The 16,993-nt window shown below is 55.2% G+C and overlaps 1 protein-coding gene across 1 annotated transcript; it reads right to left on the bottom strand.

Annotated features, from left to right (window-relative positions):
- Positions 1-463: 463 nt before the first annotated feature.
- CDC37 (cell division cycle 37) lies at positions 464-11,711 on the bottom strand. The gene is made up of 8 exons (XM_027547759.1): positions 11,510-11,711; positions 4,807-5,088; positions 4,351-4,459; positions 4,128-4,243; positions 3,663-3,785; positions 2,883-3,065; positions 2,721-2,792; positions 464-1,031 (listed from the first exon to the last, which is right to left on the bottom strand). Exons 1-8 carry the CDS (start codon positions 11,609-11,611, stop codon positions 876-878), a joined length of 1,143 nt encoding a protein of 380 aa, XP_027403560.1. The 5' UTR covers positions 11,612-11,711; the 3' UTR covers positions 464-875.
- Positions 11,712-16,993: the final 5,282 nt, after the last annotated feature.

Below are 16,993 nucleotides of genomic sequence, written 5' to 3'. Positions count from 1 at the left end.
TGGGGCAGGATGTGCTGGGACTCTCATGTTCACAGGCGCTCCCTGCCTGTTGGGGTCCAGTGAGCGTAGAGGAGACAGGAGGCTGGGGACAGGAGTCCAGGCTAGAGGTGACGGGTCCTGGACCAGGGTGGAGAGTGAAGGGCAGTGGACAGACTCAAGATCAATCTTGGGAGGCAGTACTGGCCCCGTGGAAGGTAAGACACAGTGGAGGGTGATGCTCCCAAATGGATGGTGGGAGGGGCTTAGGAGAATGGGAGGAGCCAAAGACTTCATGGGGGTGGGGTGAGAGCTCTGATCCAAAGGTGACCTCAGGAAGGGTTCCAGGTGATGGGAGAGCCTGGAGTGTGGATGGGGGACACAGCCCATTTGCTGGAGGGCAAAGCCAGGAGTGTCACAGGCCCAACTGCCAACACTCACAGGTCCCTTCCCACCCCCAAGAGAAGAGCTGTGCCCACAGCCCTCGTGACGCCCCACAGAGCATCTGAAATCCTTTATTGGAAGATAATTGCTGTTTACTATATAGAAGACTTGACGCGGGCGAACAGTGAAAACAGCCCACAGTGACTGGAGCAGGCCCCTTGGCTGGGGACCCACCCCCACTCCATGGACCAACCTGGCAACCTCTGCCCCTCCCTGGATCCCCGGGCCTTTGGCTTAATGCTGATGGGGGGCTGCAGGCAGTGAAGCCCCTTTGACTCAAAGCAAAGACTTGGATGAGGGCTGGGGGAGAGGGGGGAGGTGGAAGGGGCGTGGGAGGGCCCCTCCGGGCTAGGTTGGGGAGCAGCAAAAGCGGAGGAAGCCTGGACCTGGGGAGATGGCATCTATTTTTGTTTTCTGAAAAGGGGCGCACAGGGGCCTGCGGCGGCCAGGTCAGGTCACACGCTGACATCCTTCTCGTCGCCTGACTTGGAGGTGGCTTCCAGCAAGGGGTCCCCAGTACCCGCCTCCTCCCCATCCTTGGCCTCGCTGGACTTGGAGTTGGGGACCCAGAGGCCTGAGTCGATGCAGCGCTGCATGTGGTACTTCGCATCCTGTGGGGAGAAGGGTGGGTGGGTGAGGCTGGGCTGCCACCTGCTGGTGGCACCCCTGTCCCCTGCACATCCCCAAGCCCACTTTCTGCTCTTTCTACATCAGAGCTTCTGGGAGGAGGGTAAACTGTAATCTATGTCTGTAATCTGTGCTATCCAACATGGCAGCTACCAGACGTGGGTGCCTACTGAGAACTTCGAATGTGATTGGTGCAAGGCAAGGACAGAGCTTGAATTTTTATTTTATTTTTTTAAAATACATTTATTTGGCTGAGCTGAGTCTTAGTTGTGGCATGTGGGATCCAGTTCCCTCACCAGGGATCTAACTTGGGCTCCCTGCACTGGGAGCGTGGAGTCTTAGCCACTGGACCACCAGAGAAGTCCCTGAATTTTACTTAACTTTAATTCAAATTTAACTTCCGAGGTGGAACTAGTGGTAAAGAAGTGAAGTGAAAGCTGCTCAGTCATGTGTAACTCTTTGCGATCCCCAGGACTATATAGTCCATGGAATTCTCCAGGCCAGAATACTGGAGTGGATAGCCGTTCCCTTCTCCAGGGGATCTTCCCAACCCAGGGATGGAACCCAGGTCTCCTGCATTGCAGGCAGATTGGCAGATTCTTTACTGTCTGAGCCACCTTGGAATCTGAGTGGTAAAGAACCTGCCTGCCAATGCAGAAGACATAAGAGACACCGGTTCAATTCACAGGTTGGAAAGATCCCCTGGAGGAGGAAATGGCAACCCACTCCAGTATTCTTCCCTGGAGAATCCCATGAACAGAGGAGCTTGACAGGCTACATGGGGTCACAGAGTCAGACATGACTGAAGCAACTTAGCACAAACAACTCAAATTTTAAGTGCAGGTCTAGAACAAGGGTCAGTAAACTTTTAAAAAAAAAATAAAAAGCCAGACAACAGATATTTTTGGCTTGCAGGCCGTGGTCCCTGTCAAAACCTCTCATTCCATCACACCTCAATTTTATGGCTGCAGCACAAAATCAACTATAGACAAGATGAAAATAAACCAGCCTGGCTGCTGCGGTTCCAACAAAATTTTATTTACACACAGGCAGTGAACCTTTGAGCCAGACTCTCTGAAGACCCTTGGTCTACATGCTTATCCCCATAGAAGCTTCTAGAAACCCTGAGCTGGTCTAGAGACTAGATCCGTTTTATAGATGAGGGAATCAGTGTGGCCAACCAGTGAGCCAAGCAGCAGGAAGGGGCTTAAACAGAGATTTATTAAAACTCAGGGTACTTATCTACCAGTGCTGTTACTGCTCCAAAGAGCTGAGGTTCACCAGCGCCAACCACGTACTTGGCCCTCCCCACAGATTTTGTGAGTTAATATGTTTTTGAGAGATACTGGTTTGATGGGGTAACTGAGACTGTGGAACAGGCCTCTCTGAGTTGCTGGCAAAGGTGGAGTCAGCTGGGTGCGCTCACAAACAGCCCACAGGGACAGGGACGCTCAATCTAGATGCTGGGCACATAGCAGCTGCTCAATAAAAGTGAGACAGCATGGGGCATGAAGCCTGGCTGTCTTGTGTGCCAGCCACAAGGTGACAAAACCTCCCTGGCTCTTTTGAGAAGCCAGGAGGGACACTGCCAGCAGCAACGTGGTCAGCAGGGCTGGAGGAGGTGGGGGAGACACATTGCCTGACCAGGTGGGCTTGGGTGTGTGGTTACTCACCGTGGGGTCCATCTTGCTGATGGCATCTTGGAGCATCTGCACATCCTTTGCGTCAAAGCACTTCTGAAGTTCCTGTGGGTGCAGGGGGTGGGGTCAGGGCCTAGGTCCCAGGGATCCCACTGACAGCCCACCTGCCACCTGCCAGGGTCTGGGGAGCCTCACCTCAGGAAGGGACTCGTAGACCTCGACGGGGTCCAGGCCGCCGGGGCCAAGCCGCTTCTTGCGCTCCTCTTCCTCGTATTCCTTCATAGCCTTCTCAATGCGCAGCTTGGCACGGCCCCGCACGCGGTCTTTGAAAGCCTCCAGTTCGTCATTGAAGCCCTCCATGTACTGGCGGTCGGCAGTCTGCAGGGGAGGGAGGGTGTTCACCAGGGGAGACTGGGGAGCCCAGGACCCTCCCAATGCAGGTACTCAGGGATGCCCCAGGGCTCCCCACAGCTGGTCCTGAACTAAATCACGGGTACTCTGGGGCTCAGGCCTCTCCTCTGCTCTGTCTAGCCTCCTCCGTCTTCTCTGAGCTAAACCTTATGCCCCTGTGCTTACAAGCATCTGACTGAATGTCCGCTTATACTGCAGACTTGTGACACCCACCTCCTCCACGTCTTCCTGTGGAGTCTCGAAGGCACCTCAAGCTCAACACAGCTACCCTCGATCATCCTCAGGTCTGCCCTGAATCTCCCCTAGCTGTGCTCTTCCGGTGTTCAGATAAGAAACCCACAGGTGCCCATGACTCCGGCCCTCACCTAGGTTGGGACTTTCAGCACGTCCTGCCAGCTCGGCTTTCCAAATCTCCACTGGAGCCACCCACTACCCAGCTCCTCTACGGACTAATCCTCTGCTGATGGATGAGATTCTGATCACAGGGGCTTGAGTCCGAGTGGATCCGCATCTGCCTCCCCCAGTGGACCGCAGGCTGATCCCTGAGGAGGACCACCTCCCTACCTTGATCTTGGTGAAGAACTGCCGGAAGCAGGCACGGGGGTCCACCTTGAGGCTCTTGGCCAGCTCCAGGATGAACTGCATGACGATGGTCTGGTGAGCCACCTGCTCCATGAGGGCGCATTTCTGCGAAGGGAGGACAGTGTTACCGAGTGGCGGGCTCCTGTCCCCAGCCCTCATTGTGTGAAAACACAACTTGCACTTAGACCTTATCCGTGGCTTACTTGGACGCTAGTCTTAATATTTAACTTCAATGTAAAATTAATGCCCTTTTCCTCCTAAGAGATAATGGTATGGCTTCCTATACTAGACTCCAGTGTTTAAAAATGCATTCTTTTTCCCTTCATGCCTACTGCAATGTTCTGAACAAACATGAATGATAAAAATAGAATTTAAAAAATAAGAGAAAAAAAAAGGCAAAGCCTTTTGGGCCCTCCCCACCCCCCACTCGGCAGTGTCTGCACGCACCTCCTCCACCTCTAGGTCAATGCACCAGATGACCAGGTAGTTGGCTGTCTCCTCACACACCAGGTGGACGTTGTCTGACAGGTACTTCTGGCTGTCGTCCCAGCGGCGCAGCATGCCTGCCAGAAGGCGATGGCGAGGTGCTCCAAGGGCCTCCCGGAGGCAGAGGGCCGGCCCTCTCTCATGCGCACCACCCACCTGGAGCCCACGCCTGGGCCCAACTCACCGAAGTGTTTGATCTGTTTCTCATACTTTTCCACGAAAGTTTTGTGTTTCTGCTCCCTCACCTCTTCAGACTCCTCCTCCGCCTGCTCAGGCTTGGTGTTGACCATGCTCTGTGGTGAGGCGAGAAGGGGAGTGGGCTGGGGCAAGGCTGCGGCCGCGGGGCGCCTCGAACGTGGCCGGGCCGGCCGCGGCCGCAACGCCCATCCCATCCACAGCGGAGGCGATGACGGCGCCGTGCACATCAGTGTGGCGTGGGCGTGGCAGGCGTGGCCTCGGACTGGGGCCTTCGAGCAGATCAGAGGGAGGGGTACTGGTGGGGTGCCTCACCGGCCGGGCCCCCCACCTGCTCCCTTCCCCTCCGGCACTACCCCCCTTTCCGCCAGCATCCGTCCATTCCTAGATCTGCGCAGTGCTCCCTGCCCCCACCCACTGCCCGTCACGCCCAGGCCCCGCCCACCTTGCTGAAGCCATCCTTGCTGAGCGTGTCCACGTTCCAGGGCATGCTCTTCTCCTTCTTGCGCATCTCCTCCAGCTTTTGCTCCCAGCTCCGCTCCTCCTTGCGCAGCTGCTGCGCCTCAGCCTGCAGCCGCTCCAGCTCGGCCTTGCCGCCCTCTCCCTCGGCCACCTCCAGCTCCTTCAGCTTCCGCTGGCACTCGGCCACCTTGCGCTTGCACTCGCGGCAGCCCCTGTCCAGCTCCTCCTTCTCTTTCTGGAACTGCTCCATGCGCTCCACCCGGGCCTGAGGGTTGGGCACTGCCCGTCACTCTGGGGAACAGCCTGGCCCTGTCCCCGGCCCCAGGCTCTCCACAGTTGGCACCTGGGATGACCCCAGAGAAGGTCCACACCAACCTCCATGCACTGGATTCCAGGCTCCTGCTCTCACCCCTAAGGTAGGCCTGAGCTAGGGCGGGTCCCTTCTCTGCACAGGAGCTTCTATGGCTGCCGTCCCCAGCGGTCCAGTGAATAAGAATTCGCCTTCCAATGCAGGGGAAAGTGGTTTGATCCCTGGTTGGGGAACTAAGATCCCACATGCCTTGGGGCAACTAAGCCGACAGGTCACAACTAAAGAGCCTGTGTACTGCAATACACAGGATCAAAGATCTTGTGGCATAAAGATCTTGCATGCCACAACTAAGACTCAATGCAGCCAAGTATATAAATAAATATTTTTAAAAATAAGAACCTTCTATGACTCCTACCTCATTCAGAGCAAAAGCCTAAGTCCTCCCCAGAGCCCATAAAGCCAAGCACAACAGTCTCCTCCACAGCCTCATCTCCTCCTGCTCCGCCCCTCCCTCCAGCCACAATGGCTGCCTCACCTTTTCCCAACTCACTTCAAGCCTCAGGGCCTTTGCACTGCCTGTGTGTTCCCTTGGCCTGGAATGTTCTCTCTTTAGGTCTACCTCACCTCCCTAAACCCTGCATCCTCATCATCTTCAAATGCCTCTTACGGGGAATTCCCTGGTGGTCCAGTGATTAGGGCTCTGAGGCTCCACTGCTGGGGACCAGGGTTCAATCCCTGGATGGGGAACTGAGATCCTGCAAGTCATGCAGCGCACTCAAAAAAAATGTCCCTTCCAGATGAGGCCTTCCTTGATGCTGCTGAGGATCACAATCGCCCCCTCTTCTGCTCTGCCTGATCTTCCTCCTCAGCACTTGTCATCTGACAATATTCTGTGACAGTTCTCTCCCCTGTTTTGGGTGCTGTCCACCTCCAAGGAGACGGGCTCCACAAAGGTGGGGATCTGATCACTCTTGTGACTCTAGACCCAGGAACCTGGTGCACAGCAGGGACTTAAGACTTGTTGGATGTAATAATCACACGTTGGAAGAAGGCCTCCCCTCTCCCCAGGGTCTCAGGCTCCCCTCCTGCCTGGAGCACCCTCGGTAACACTCAAGCACCCTACCCTGGCCACATGGCCCTCCAGCCACTGCTGTCTTGGTGTCTTACAGGCACCACCAGGTCTGTGCCCAAGACTGAACTCCCCACCTGAGCTCCCCCAAACCTATTTTTCTGCTGTATCCTCCCTCAGGGAAGACCCTCGCCCCTGCCTCCTGCCCCCTGCTGAGGCCTGCTGTGAGTCATTCCCTCCCTCTCTGCCACCAAATCACCACGAGTTTCCTTTCCAGTCGTTCCTCTAATGTGCTCCACCCCATGTGCTGCATCTGGATCCGCAGGGCCTGCACAGCTGTCTCCAGGCCAACATGCCTCTGAAGCCCAGTGTGGTACCCACCAAACTCCTGCATACCCCCATCCTAGACGCTGCTCCCCAGAACTCTTCTGCTGCACCCCAAGCTGAGTGGCGGCACGTCATCTCAGCTTCCTCATCCAGACCCCTCACTGGGTCACGGGGCTCTGTCACTGTCCACCCCTGCCCCAGTTCCCCATCACCTCCCCCAGCTCCCCGCAATGTCTGCTCAACCCAGAGCCATGGCCTGAACACTGATAGGTGCCACAGCTTTCCATCACCTGCCCCTGGTTCCCTGCACTGTCTGCTCAACCCAGAGCCACACACTGGACCCTGAGAGATGCCATCCCCATCCCCCCAATCCAGGCTCAGAAGCTGCCAGAGTCCTGGAAACGCATCCATCTGACCACAGCCCTCCCTGTTCAGAGGGGACCCCAAATTCCTGCCCCAGCTGTCCAAATGGCACTAATGTTCCTTGAGGGGCTGGGTTTCAGACCAACGCCGGCCCTTGTGGCTCCCCGAATGGACCGGCTCTCTCCTGCCTCTTAGCCTCTGCACATGCTATTCCTCGCTGCTGGAACTCCCCTTGCTCCATCTGATTTGTCCGCAAGTCTCAGCTTCAACAAAGCCTTCCCCAAGTGCGAGACTCCTAGAGTCATTGAGCCCCAAAGGCCCCTCGGTGATCATCAGGTGACATGATGAGATGCTGGTGGAAAGCCTTGAGACCCCAGACCCAGGGTCATACCCCACGGCCACCACATAATGGCTGGGAGTCTCTGGGCCAATTCCCAAACCTCAGTTTCCTTATCTGTCAGAGGCGGACAACAGCACCAACCTCACGAGCTCGCACTGGAAGACACGAAAGAGGCTGTACAGGCCAGAGCCCTGCTGGACGCGCAGTCAGCCCAATTACCACACTTGCTGCTGTCATCACTGTCTGTCCAACAGGACAGTCTCCCTTTCTGGGGCTCAAACAAGAAAGTGCACTTCAATATCTAGCACATGCCTGGTAACTGGGAGCAGTTGCTACTGCATCAGAGCACCTAGCTCCACACCTACTGGCAATGTGACCTTAGCAAGGTCGCTTACACCTCCCCCTGCCTCGGTGTCCCCCTCTATGAAACGGGTGTGCTAAATTGCTTCAGTTGTGTCCGACTTCTTGTGACCCTATGGACTGCAGCCCGCCAGGCTCCTCCGAATTGCCATTTCCTTCTCCAGGGGATCTTCCCGAACCAGGGATCGAACCCACGACTCTGGTGTCTCCTGCACTGGCAGGCAGGTTCTTTACCACCAGCGCCACCTGGGAAGCCCTATGAAATGGGGCCTCACAGGGTTGTTGTGAGGATTAAACGAGTTACCTCAAGGAAACCGCTTGCAACATACTGTCCTCACCATCGTCATGGCCACGGTCACCAGAATAGTTGCTAACCTACTTCTGTGCTTTACCCGAGCTCATATCTCCAGGCTCCAGCACAAGGCCAGGCACATGTGGGTGAGAACCGGGAGACCCGAGCCCTTCTCTCACACCCCACTGGACTGACATGGCCAATCACGAGCCTCACTTTTCCCATTTGGTTAAGGGGTGGACAAGACCCTTAAGGCCTTGCAGCCGCTGCTGCCTCCCTTTCTTCACGATAGGCCCATGTCTTTCTGAAACCTTCCCCCGCCTTGAAAGGGGCTATTGGCATCACCGCTGGCCTCAGGGGACATCGGGAACCTACCACACCGCTGATATCTGCTGGGTGGCCATCAAAATCCCCCGGCATCCTCTGAGCAGTCGCCAGGGAGGCCAAAGCTAAATAAAGGCCTCCTGGAGCTGCTCTGCTAGGGGTGGCAGCCTGCCCAACCTGGGCTTTACACCTCCGGGAGAGGCTGTGTCAGGCTGGGCAGGGCAGAAACCTCAGTGGCGAGATGGGGCCACAGGTGTCCCTGTTTCCTGCCTTACACAGAAAGGGGGGACCCGAGGCTCATAGAACCTGGATGCCGCCCGGCTCACTGGAAGAAGCCAAGAGAAACCAGGATTGGCAGCTGTTTCTGGGCAAGGGAGCCAGGGAGCTAGAACTGGGAAGACTCACTTGTCCCCTTCTGGAGCCTTGGGATTATTTTTTATTTTTTACCATGAACATGAATTATCCAAGCAATGATGACGACAGGAGCTCAAGTTTCCACAAAGCTTATTACGTTCCAGTGCTGTCCCGCAAGCAGTACACACGTTAAATTCATAAGGCGGCTCTCACAGCAAGCCTGTTGGGTAGGCACTATTAAGACCGCCAGCTGGGGAAACTGAGGCACACAGCGATCAAAACTCACTTCGGGGGACTTCCCTGGTGGTCCAGTGGCTGAGACTCTGTGCTCTCAATGCAAGGGGCCCCAGTTCGATCTCCGGTCAGGGAACTATTAATAGATTCCACATGCTGCAACTAAAGACCCAGCACACTGTAACTAAGACCCTGTGTGGTCAAATTAATTAAAAAATAAAATAAAATAAAACACCTCACTGGATCACAGCAAGTCAGTGATATTCAGAAGGAGCAGGATATGAACCCAGTCGGGCAGGCCTGTGCTCACAAGGGTACCAGGCCACCTTTTGGCTAATCCCCTCTTCCACTCTTAGTATTGCTTACTCTTTCCTCCCAGGCCCTGAGCCAAGTTCTTTCCAAATCTAATCTCATTTCATTTTCACGATAGTCTCATGGAGGCAGGGGGCTCGCTCCCCCAAAGCAGTGATGGTCCTGTGGCAGGGCTGGAGCTCAGGCTGCCGGTCACTGGCAGCGGAACCTCATGCTGGAGACACCAGGCTCCCTGCCTCCACTCATCTCCACGACAGCCCTGGGTCCTCAGCGGTTGGACAGGAAAAGGTTTTGCGCCAGGAGGGAGTCGGGCGTGGTGAGAGGACGCTGTATGGGAGCGGGCATGGCCTCCCAAACCAGCAGGACCAAACCTGGTGATAGAGATCAACTACGTGACCAGAATAGGTGTTCCCAAGAATAGGCTTTAGAGCTTTGCGGAGAGCTTCAATATTTCATCATAAAATGTCACATGTGGCAAGAGAGAAATGCTAGAACTTTCTTTTTCCACTCCAGTGGCTTGCCCACCAGGTACACTAGCCAGGTGAAAGGGTTAGGCACTCAATCGTATCCGACTCTTTCAACCCCATGGACTGTAGTCTGCCAGGCTTCTCTGTCCATGGGATTCTCCAGGCAAGAATACTGGAGTGGTCACTGTTCACTACTCCAGGGGATCTTCCCCACCCAGAGATTGAACCTGGGTCTCCTGCATTGCAGGCAGATTCTTTACCATCTGAGCCACCAGGGAAGCCCTAGCCAGGAGGCTGCTGCTTTAAGAAATGGGTTGGACCCAGAACCGGGACTAGATGAAGGCACGGTTACTGTGTCTCAGCAGGATGAGGAAGGGCGCTTCTAGGAGTTTCTGGATAAACAACTGCGAACTGATACATGGGAAGATAAAATGAGGCCTTCCTAACTGGAAGGTTCTAGGAGGTATATGCCATAAGCGTGAGAGCAGAGCAGCCCCTGGAATGTGGGTGTAAGAGCTCTGAGTTGGTGGAGCAAGAAGTTAGCACACAAGGTCTCAGGAGAGTCATTCTGTTGGCCTTTGAGCACAGCTGGGCGGGGGGCGGGGGGTGGGGGGGTTTGCAGGCTGTCGAAAGAACATACAGACTTGGGATTCTGGGGGTCTGTATTTGGGGGAAAATAGATAAAAGAAGGGGCAGTGAATCTGGAATCAGGATGGGAGGGTTCCTTGTAACAGCAGGGTCATTGTGGGTATTTAAGAACACACCAAGTTTGGGTCAGAAGGGAGATGGGGTGGATTTGGGTCCTGGACTTGGGTTTGAATGAGGCATCCTGAAGCTGGCAAAGGTTCCCACTGAAGTCTGTCTCGGGGGTGGGCGGGGACTGGGTGTGAGGTACCAAGGAGGGGCAGGGGTTCTGGCTGGGCAGGAAGCCACGTGGGTAGGGTTTCCTGATGTAATGGGAAATTGGGTCTAACAGTACTGAAGGCTGAAGGAGAGCCTCCGGAATTGGAGGCTCCATCAGGGTGGAGGTGGTGGTTCATTCTGAACAGGACCCAGGTTTCAAAATTCCAGGCCTAGATGAGACTGAGGGCCCTGGGGGGAGGGGGTGCCAATCTTTGTTCTAGGGGAGGGGTCTTGGGTGTGGGTTGGAGTCCCAAGCCAGGAATAGAAATCTCAGGGGAAGACAGAATTGTTTCATTCAGAGGAGTAAGACTTCTGGATCTGAACCATAAGGATCCAGAAAAGCAGGTCGCAGAATAGACAAACTATCGGGAACTCTAGGGTTTTGGAGGGCTTCCAGACGGCGCCAGTGGTAAAGAACCTGTCTGCGAATATAGGAGACATAAAAGACGCGGGTTCGATCCCTGGATTGAGAAGATCCCCTGGAGAAGGAAATGGCAACCGACTCCAGTATTCTTGCCTGGAGAATCCCACGGACAGAGAAGCCTGGCGGGTTACAGTCCATGGGGTCACAAAGAGTTGGACACGACTGAAGCGACTGAGCACAGGGGTAAGGAGGGGCCATGGAACAGCCAAGATCTTAACTGGGTACCCGACTAGGTTCAGGATCCAGATTCTGAGGTAGAAATCTGGGTGTAAGTGGAAGATCCCAAGCAGGATTGGGAGGCACGTCAAAAGCTTATCTTGGCAGTCTAAATTCTAAAAAGATGCCGTACAGGTCAACCTGGAGTTTCAAGAAGAAACTAGAAGGGGGGGGGGGGGGGGGCCGCCGGCATCGCGGGTAAGGAACTCAGGGGTCCCGGCAATTCTATGGCCCCGGAATTGAATCGAGGAACCCTGGGCTATTCGGAAAGTCCAGGCTGTAGGGGGCAATCCCAGGTATTAATGGCTGGGCCCCCCCGGCAGTATCAGGGGTCAGAACTCTGAAGCGGAGTCCCGGGAGTGGGGGAAGGGGCTGGGCGCGCGCGCTCTACCTGGTGCCGCCAGCGGAAGAGGCTAGCGGTGTCGATGTTGGGGTGCGTCTCGTCTTCATCGTCAGACACCTCGATGTGGTCCCACACGCTGTAGTCCACCATCTTGCCTCGGGGCCCAGCCCTCCAGGGCTCTGGTAGCTGTAGCGGCGGCGGCGGCGGCAGCACTGAGACTCAGCCCGCGGAGCCCCGCCCCTTCCGCTTCCGCCCGGGCGCGCACGCCCCGCCCGCGCGTGACGTCACATCCTTAGTAACCTCAGCAGCGGCACTGGCGACCAAGTTCTTAAAGAGCCCTGCGCACGTGTTTCGGCTCTCGGGAGTCCGTTGAGACCTCATCCCATCGGGCTTCCGGCCTCCACTAGGCCCCTCCTGGGGACTTACTGGTGGGTTCGCCAACCTCGAGCCCCCCTCATCTCCCGCTACCCCACGGTGGGCGTTTACGGCAGCCCTGGGAAAGGGGGCAGTTGGCAAGACTGAGAAAGAGGATTGTCCTCTTAGCCACGCCACAGTGACGTCAGCCTGAGCCCACTGCTGGGGCTCGGCCTCGGCGAAAGACCTCGCTCCCGTCTTTTGTGAAGAGGGACTTTGTGCTGGAGATGGTGCCTGATGGGAAAGGACCTTCCCAGTCCAAGGGGTACAAGGCCCTGCTCTGGGAGGGTCTAAGTGAAGGAAGGTTGTGGCCCTGCCCTCGAGGAGCCTAGATGGGGGCGATGTGGCCCTGCCTTGAGAACTGGTGTTTCCCTGGCTCGGACCACAGCTTCCCCTCTCGCCTCCCCCATCTTCTGCCACTCCTTAGCCGGGATTGGCGCATACACGCCCCCTCTGGAATCACCCGACCGCGCTTAACGGGCCTCGGGAGCCTATCCATGGCGGTTCCCCATGCCTCCGCTAGGTGTCGCTAGTGTCTAACTAGCGGCCAGTGCTGGTGCCCCGCGCCAGGTGGGGGAGGGGTGGAAGAGCTTGGAAGTGCGCACGCAGGGGGTCTTTCTCCGTCGAGGTACTCTGAGACTCCTCGCAGTCCCTCCCTCTTTCGTCTGGGATCCCCTTCCTCGTCCCGGACTCTAAGAACTCCATTACATTGAGCTTGGGCGACCGCAGCCACACATTTTCATATATCCCTACCCCCGCTTTGATACTGGGATAAAAGGCTGCGTTGCAGCCTAGGGCCAGGATTATCTCAGATTAAAGGGCGCAGGGCGGAGGACAGGGAGAATGGAAGGAGATTCAGCCACTTGAGTGAAGGGCGCCTATTCCAGATTCCCCCCAACCAAGCAGGCCTTTGTGGGGGCGCTGGAGAGAAAGGAGTAAAGGTCTTTAAATGGGTGGGGTGTGGGGGATTCCCCGGCCCCGGGAAGGGGTGGGGCCATCCAGACAAAAGCGCCCGCCCGCTGCCGCCCCTCCCCCTCACGGTCCATTCAAACCCGCGAGTAGGCGGGCGAGGGCGGGGGAGTCCCCCTTTCCTCCTCCTCTTCCAACCCTGGCAGTTCAGCATCACAGCGGCCGTCAAGGCCCGGGTACGCGCGCGCACGGACCTACATCCCAGCGGGGCTCCCGATCTCACACATACACACACACACACACACACGCACACACACACACACACCGGCAAACAAAGGGGCTGGACACCCCGGTCCCCTCCCGCCCCCCAGGCCGGAGAGGGCGGGGCATCCCCTCCCCAGCCCCCCTGCAAGGTAAGCTTTGGACTATGACTGCGGCCGGGAGGGGGACCTGGCGCCCGGGAGGGAGGGGCTCCGGGCGGGGAGGGGGGAATTCCATCGCCCCCCAAGAAAGTCAGGGCCCCCCACGTAGCCGGTTGAGGGCTGCAGGCTGGCCTCCAGGCTGAGGGTGTATAGGGAGGACCCCGAATCGGGATTCCCGTGTAGGCTCGGGGAGGGGGGAGCGGGGGGGGGGGGCGGGGGGTGTCTCTACCTAGCTTCGGAGACTGGAGTTGCCTGGCCCCAACGAATCAGGGTGCCAGGAGCCCCAGCTCCCAGAATTGGGGACAGGGCGCCGGAAGCTCCCCCATCAGCTCCAGGCTTTTACTAATCTCCTACCAACACAGCATCTCCACTCCTGGGGACTGAGACAGATACCCCTGAGTTGCTTCGCACTGTCCCTCGCCCTCCCAACCACCCACCTCCCATCAGCGCATCTCCAGCTGGATGTGTGGTATCTCTCGGGTGGGGGTGGGGGGCTGGGAATGCTCCTCTGGGCTCCCAAGCTTCCTCTGCTGCATCTCACAGCCACACACTGCTTAGCTGCGGTTGTGGGACTGGGCAAACGGCTTTGCCTTCCTGAGCCTCAATTTCCTCATCTGCAAAGTGGGTAATGACTCACCCAGGATTAGGGGAGGTCTTGTTTTCGAGTCCGCATTAGTCCGTCATTTATTTTCAAGCTCACTCCACACGTATTTCCCAAGTGCCTACTGTATGTCAGGGCCCTGTGGCTGGGTGGTCAGACTACAGCAACCAAAGAGATAAGCTGGGTCCTGGCTTGGCTGACCCTGGAGACTGCTGAGGGAGCAAGATCAATATGTGAACAGAGAAACCCCTCAGTGATTTTAGACAGTGAAGACTAAAATTCCATGAGGCATGGAGAGTGATTTCAGGGGAGGGTGTCCAAGATTCAATGAGATTTTATGGTTTGTATCTGCCTTCATCATTCACTTTCTGCTCCACGGGGGCAGGGCCGGTCTAGAAGAGTACCTGGTACACAATAGGTGCATAATAAATGTTGAATTAATTAAAGAGGGAATTTGATTGAAACTATTTTCATAGTGCTTTAGGTCAGGTAGGAGGCTAGTCATGAACCAACCCATCCTGTCTCCCATGTTACAGATGAGGCAAGTGAGTCCCTTAGACCCAGAAAAGGGGAAAGATGTCATCAAAGGCAGTACAGGAAGTTGATGGGATGTTGTCATTCCCATACAAGTGAGGATGGCTGAAGAGATGGTTGTGAACAGCCAAGAATGGAAGAGAATAGAGACCAGACTTGAGCACAGGTCCCTCCAGGAACCCATGACATCTATCAGCCCCTCTCTCCTCATACCACACAGACACAGCCCTATGTTCATCCACTGAAAGGATATTTACTCAGTGTCTACTATGTACCCAGTGCTCAGGACACAGCAGTGAACAGATCAAAACCCCCTACCCCCATGGAGCTGACATTTAGTAATCAGTGAAGAAACAACAACATAAATATATAACAACAAACTGTGCTTCCCCGGTGGCTCAGCAGTAAAGAATCCGCCTGCAACTCAGGAGGTACAGGAGACAGTTTCCATCCCTGGGTAAGGAAGATCCCCTGGAGGAGGAAATGGCAACCCACTCCAATATTCTTGACTGGAGAATTCCACGGACAAAGGAGCCTGATAGGCTGCAGTCCAGGGGTCAAAAAGAATGGAACCTGATTGAGCAACTGAATTGTTCAGTTCACAATTCAATTCACAAAAGAGAAAAATTGAGGAGTCCACTTTGAGATGGGTATCCAGGAAGACCTCCCAGAAGAGTTGTATTACTTCTCAAACACACACACACACACACACACACACACACACACACACTTTGATCCAGACAAACGTTGTCACGCAAACACCATATACAGGTTGGAGAACCAAAAGTGCCTGAGGCTGCATAGATACTGGGTGGCTGTGCAAAGATCTGAACCCAGAATCCACATTTCTGACCAGTGTAAGATTCTGCATCCATATGTAGGCACCCTCCTCACATGTGTGCATGCACACACACACACACACACACACACAGAGCCAGCCTTATGCCCACATAGACTGATGTGGTATCACTTTGTCACATACACACACTCCTGGCAAGTATGATCTGCTTTCATCTACACAATACTCAGACTCCCAGAGAGTTCTACCTGTCCAGTTGCAAACGGACAGCCATGTACAAAGTCTCATGTTCACATACATGCATTTGCACACACATATGCCCCATGGGGAGGGGGTGGAGCTGAGAGTCCTTCCCAGCTCCAAGGCATGGAGCTTGGGTAGTCACTGTCCCTCCTTAGGCCTGAATGATCTGGGCAAGCTGCAGACAAGGGCATTCATCGTCATTTCCATCCCTCTCTGGCCACCCATCGCCATGTCCTCCTGAAGGTGGTGGGGGCTGGGTGAAGCCAGTGCTTCTGTCAGGCCAGGCCAGGAGCCCTGAGCAGCTGGATGAGTCAAGAGGCCCTCCTCAGCCTGAGCCTACTTGGCCATCTGGACCCCCTCCCCAGTGGGCTGCTGCCCAGGATTGGGGGAAGGCAGGTTTAGCGGCTCCCCCACCTCCTGGGCACTCAAGCCAATTTCTGAGGACCTGCCTCCCATGCCCAGGTTTCTGCCAGGGCTGATTTCTACAAAGATGCACAAGTGTCCAGGCAGTGGTGGCGTGTGTGTGTCTCCACCTCCGCCCCCTGGCCTCCTCCACTCCTTCCTTCATTCCACAAATTCTTGAGCACCTACCATGGGCTGTTCTGGGCACTGAGGATACAGCCAGAATCAGCTGCATAATTTTGCAGAGCCCAGGACCAGATGAAAATGCAAGACCCCAGTTTAAAATTATTATTATTAAGGGATTTCTCTGGCAGTCCAGTGGCTAAGACTCTGAACTTCAAATGCAGGGAGAGTAGATTCGATCCCTGGTTGGGGAACTAAGACCCCACATGCTGAGTGGCCAAAAATTATTTTTTAATTAAAAAAAATTTTAATGTAAGACTTTAGACCACGACAAGACCATGACAGTAGCACATTAAACCTTCTAAGCATGGGGCCCTGTGTGACTGCTCAGGTCATGTGTCCATGATGCTGGCCTTAGAACAAGACAGAAAAATCCCCTGACCTCATGGAACTAAGGGGTAGGGCAAGCAAAAACAGAAATATATAATACCCCAGGGGTGATGAATGCTGAGGAGAGAAACAAACCTGAGTGAGAGGCAGAAGGAGATGGGGTAGGGGGAGACATCCATGTCGGAAGGCCTCTGAAAAGAGGTAACTTTGAGCAGAGAGGTGAAGGAGATAAGGGAGTCCAGTGGTTTTATTCATCCACTCAAGAGGCATTTGTTGAGCACCTACTCTCTACCAGCATTGTCCAAGATCCTGAAGATTTAGCAGGGGACAAAACAGACCAACATATTGACCTCATGTCTTAATCAAAAGACAGGCAATAGCTAATAAAAGGATAGGTAAATTATATATCTTGTTAGAATGTCATAATTCTAAAACAAAATTAAGGCAGAGTCAGGGAGATTGGAGGTGGGAAGAGCACAGAATATCTGAGGGTGGTTTTCCAGGGGAGGGGAGATCAAGCGCAAAGGCCCTAAGATCAAAATATGCTCAAAGTGTTTGAGGAACAGGGAGGAGGCCAGTGGGATGAGGGGGAGGATGGGAGGAATCTCTGTTAATGTGCTGCTAAGTCGCTTCATTCGTGTCCAATTCTTTGGGACCCTATGGTCTGTAGCCCTCCAGGCTCCTCTGTCCATGGG

Source organism: Bos indicus x Bos taurus, chromosome 7 (assembly GCF_003369695.1).
Source record: "Bos indicus x Bos taurus breed Angus x Brahman F1 hybrid chromosome 7, Bos_hybrid_MaternalHap_v2.0, whole genome shotgun sequence".
NCBI lineage: Eukaryota > Metazoa > Chordata > Mammalia > Artiodactyla > Bovidae > Bos > Bos indicus x Bos taurus.
Note: the sequence above shows the minus strand (reverse complement) of the source record. Positions and strands in the feature narration are given on the sequence as shown.

What these genes read in the sequence shown, in the direction of transcription:
- CDC37 (XM_027547759.1), bottom strand. Translation starts at nt 11,611, where the DNA reads ATGGTGGACTACAGCGTGTGGGACCACATCGAGGTGTCTGACGATGAA. An exon ending in GCAAGGATGGCTTCAGCAAG is followed by an intron (nt 4,460 to 4,806) that starts GTGGGCGGGGCC and finishes GCCTCACCACAG; the next exon opens with AGCATGGTCAACACCAAGCC. An exon ending in AGTTCTTCACCAAGATCAAG is followed by an intron (nt 3,066 to 3,662) that starts GTAGGGAGGTGG and finishes CCTCCCCTGCAG; the next exon opens with ACTGCCGACCGCCAGTACAT.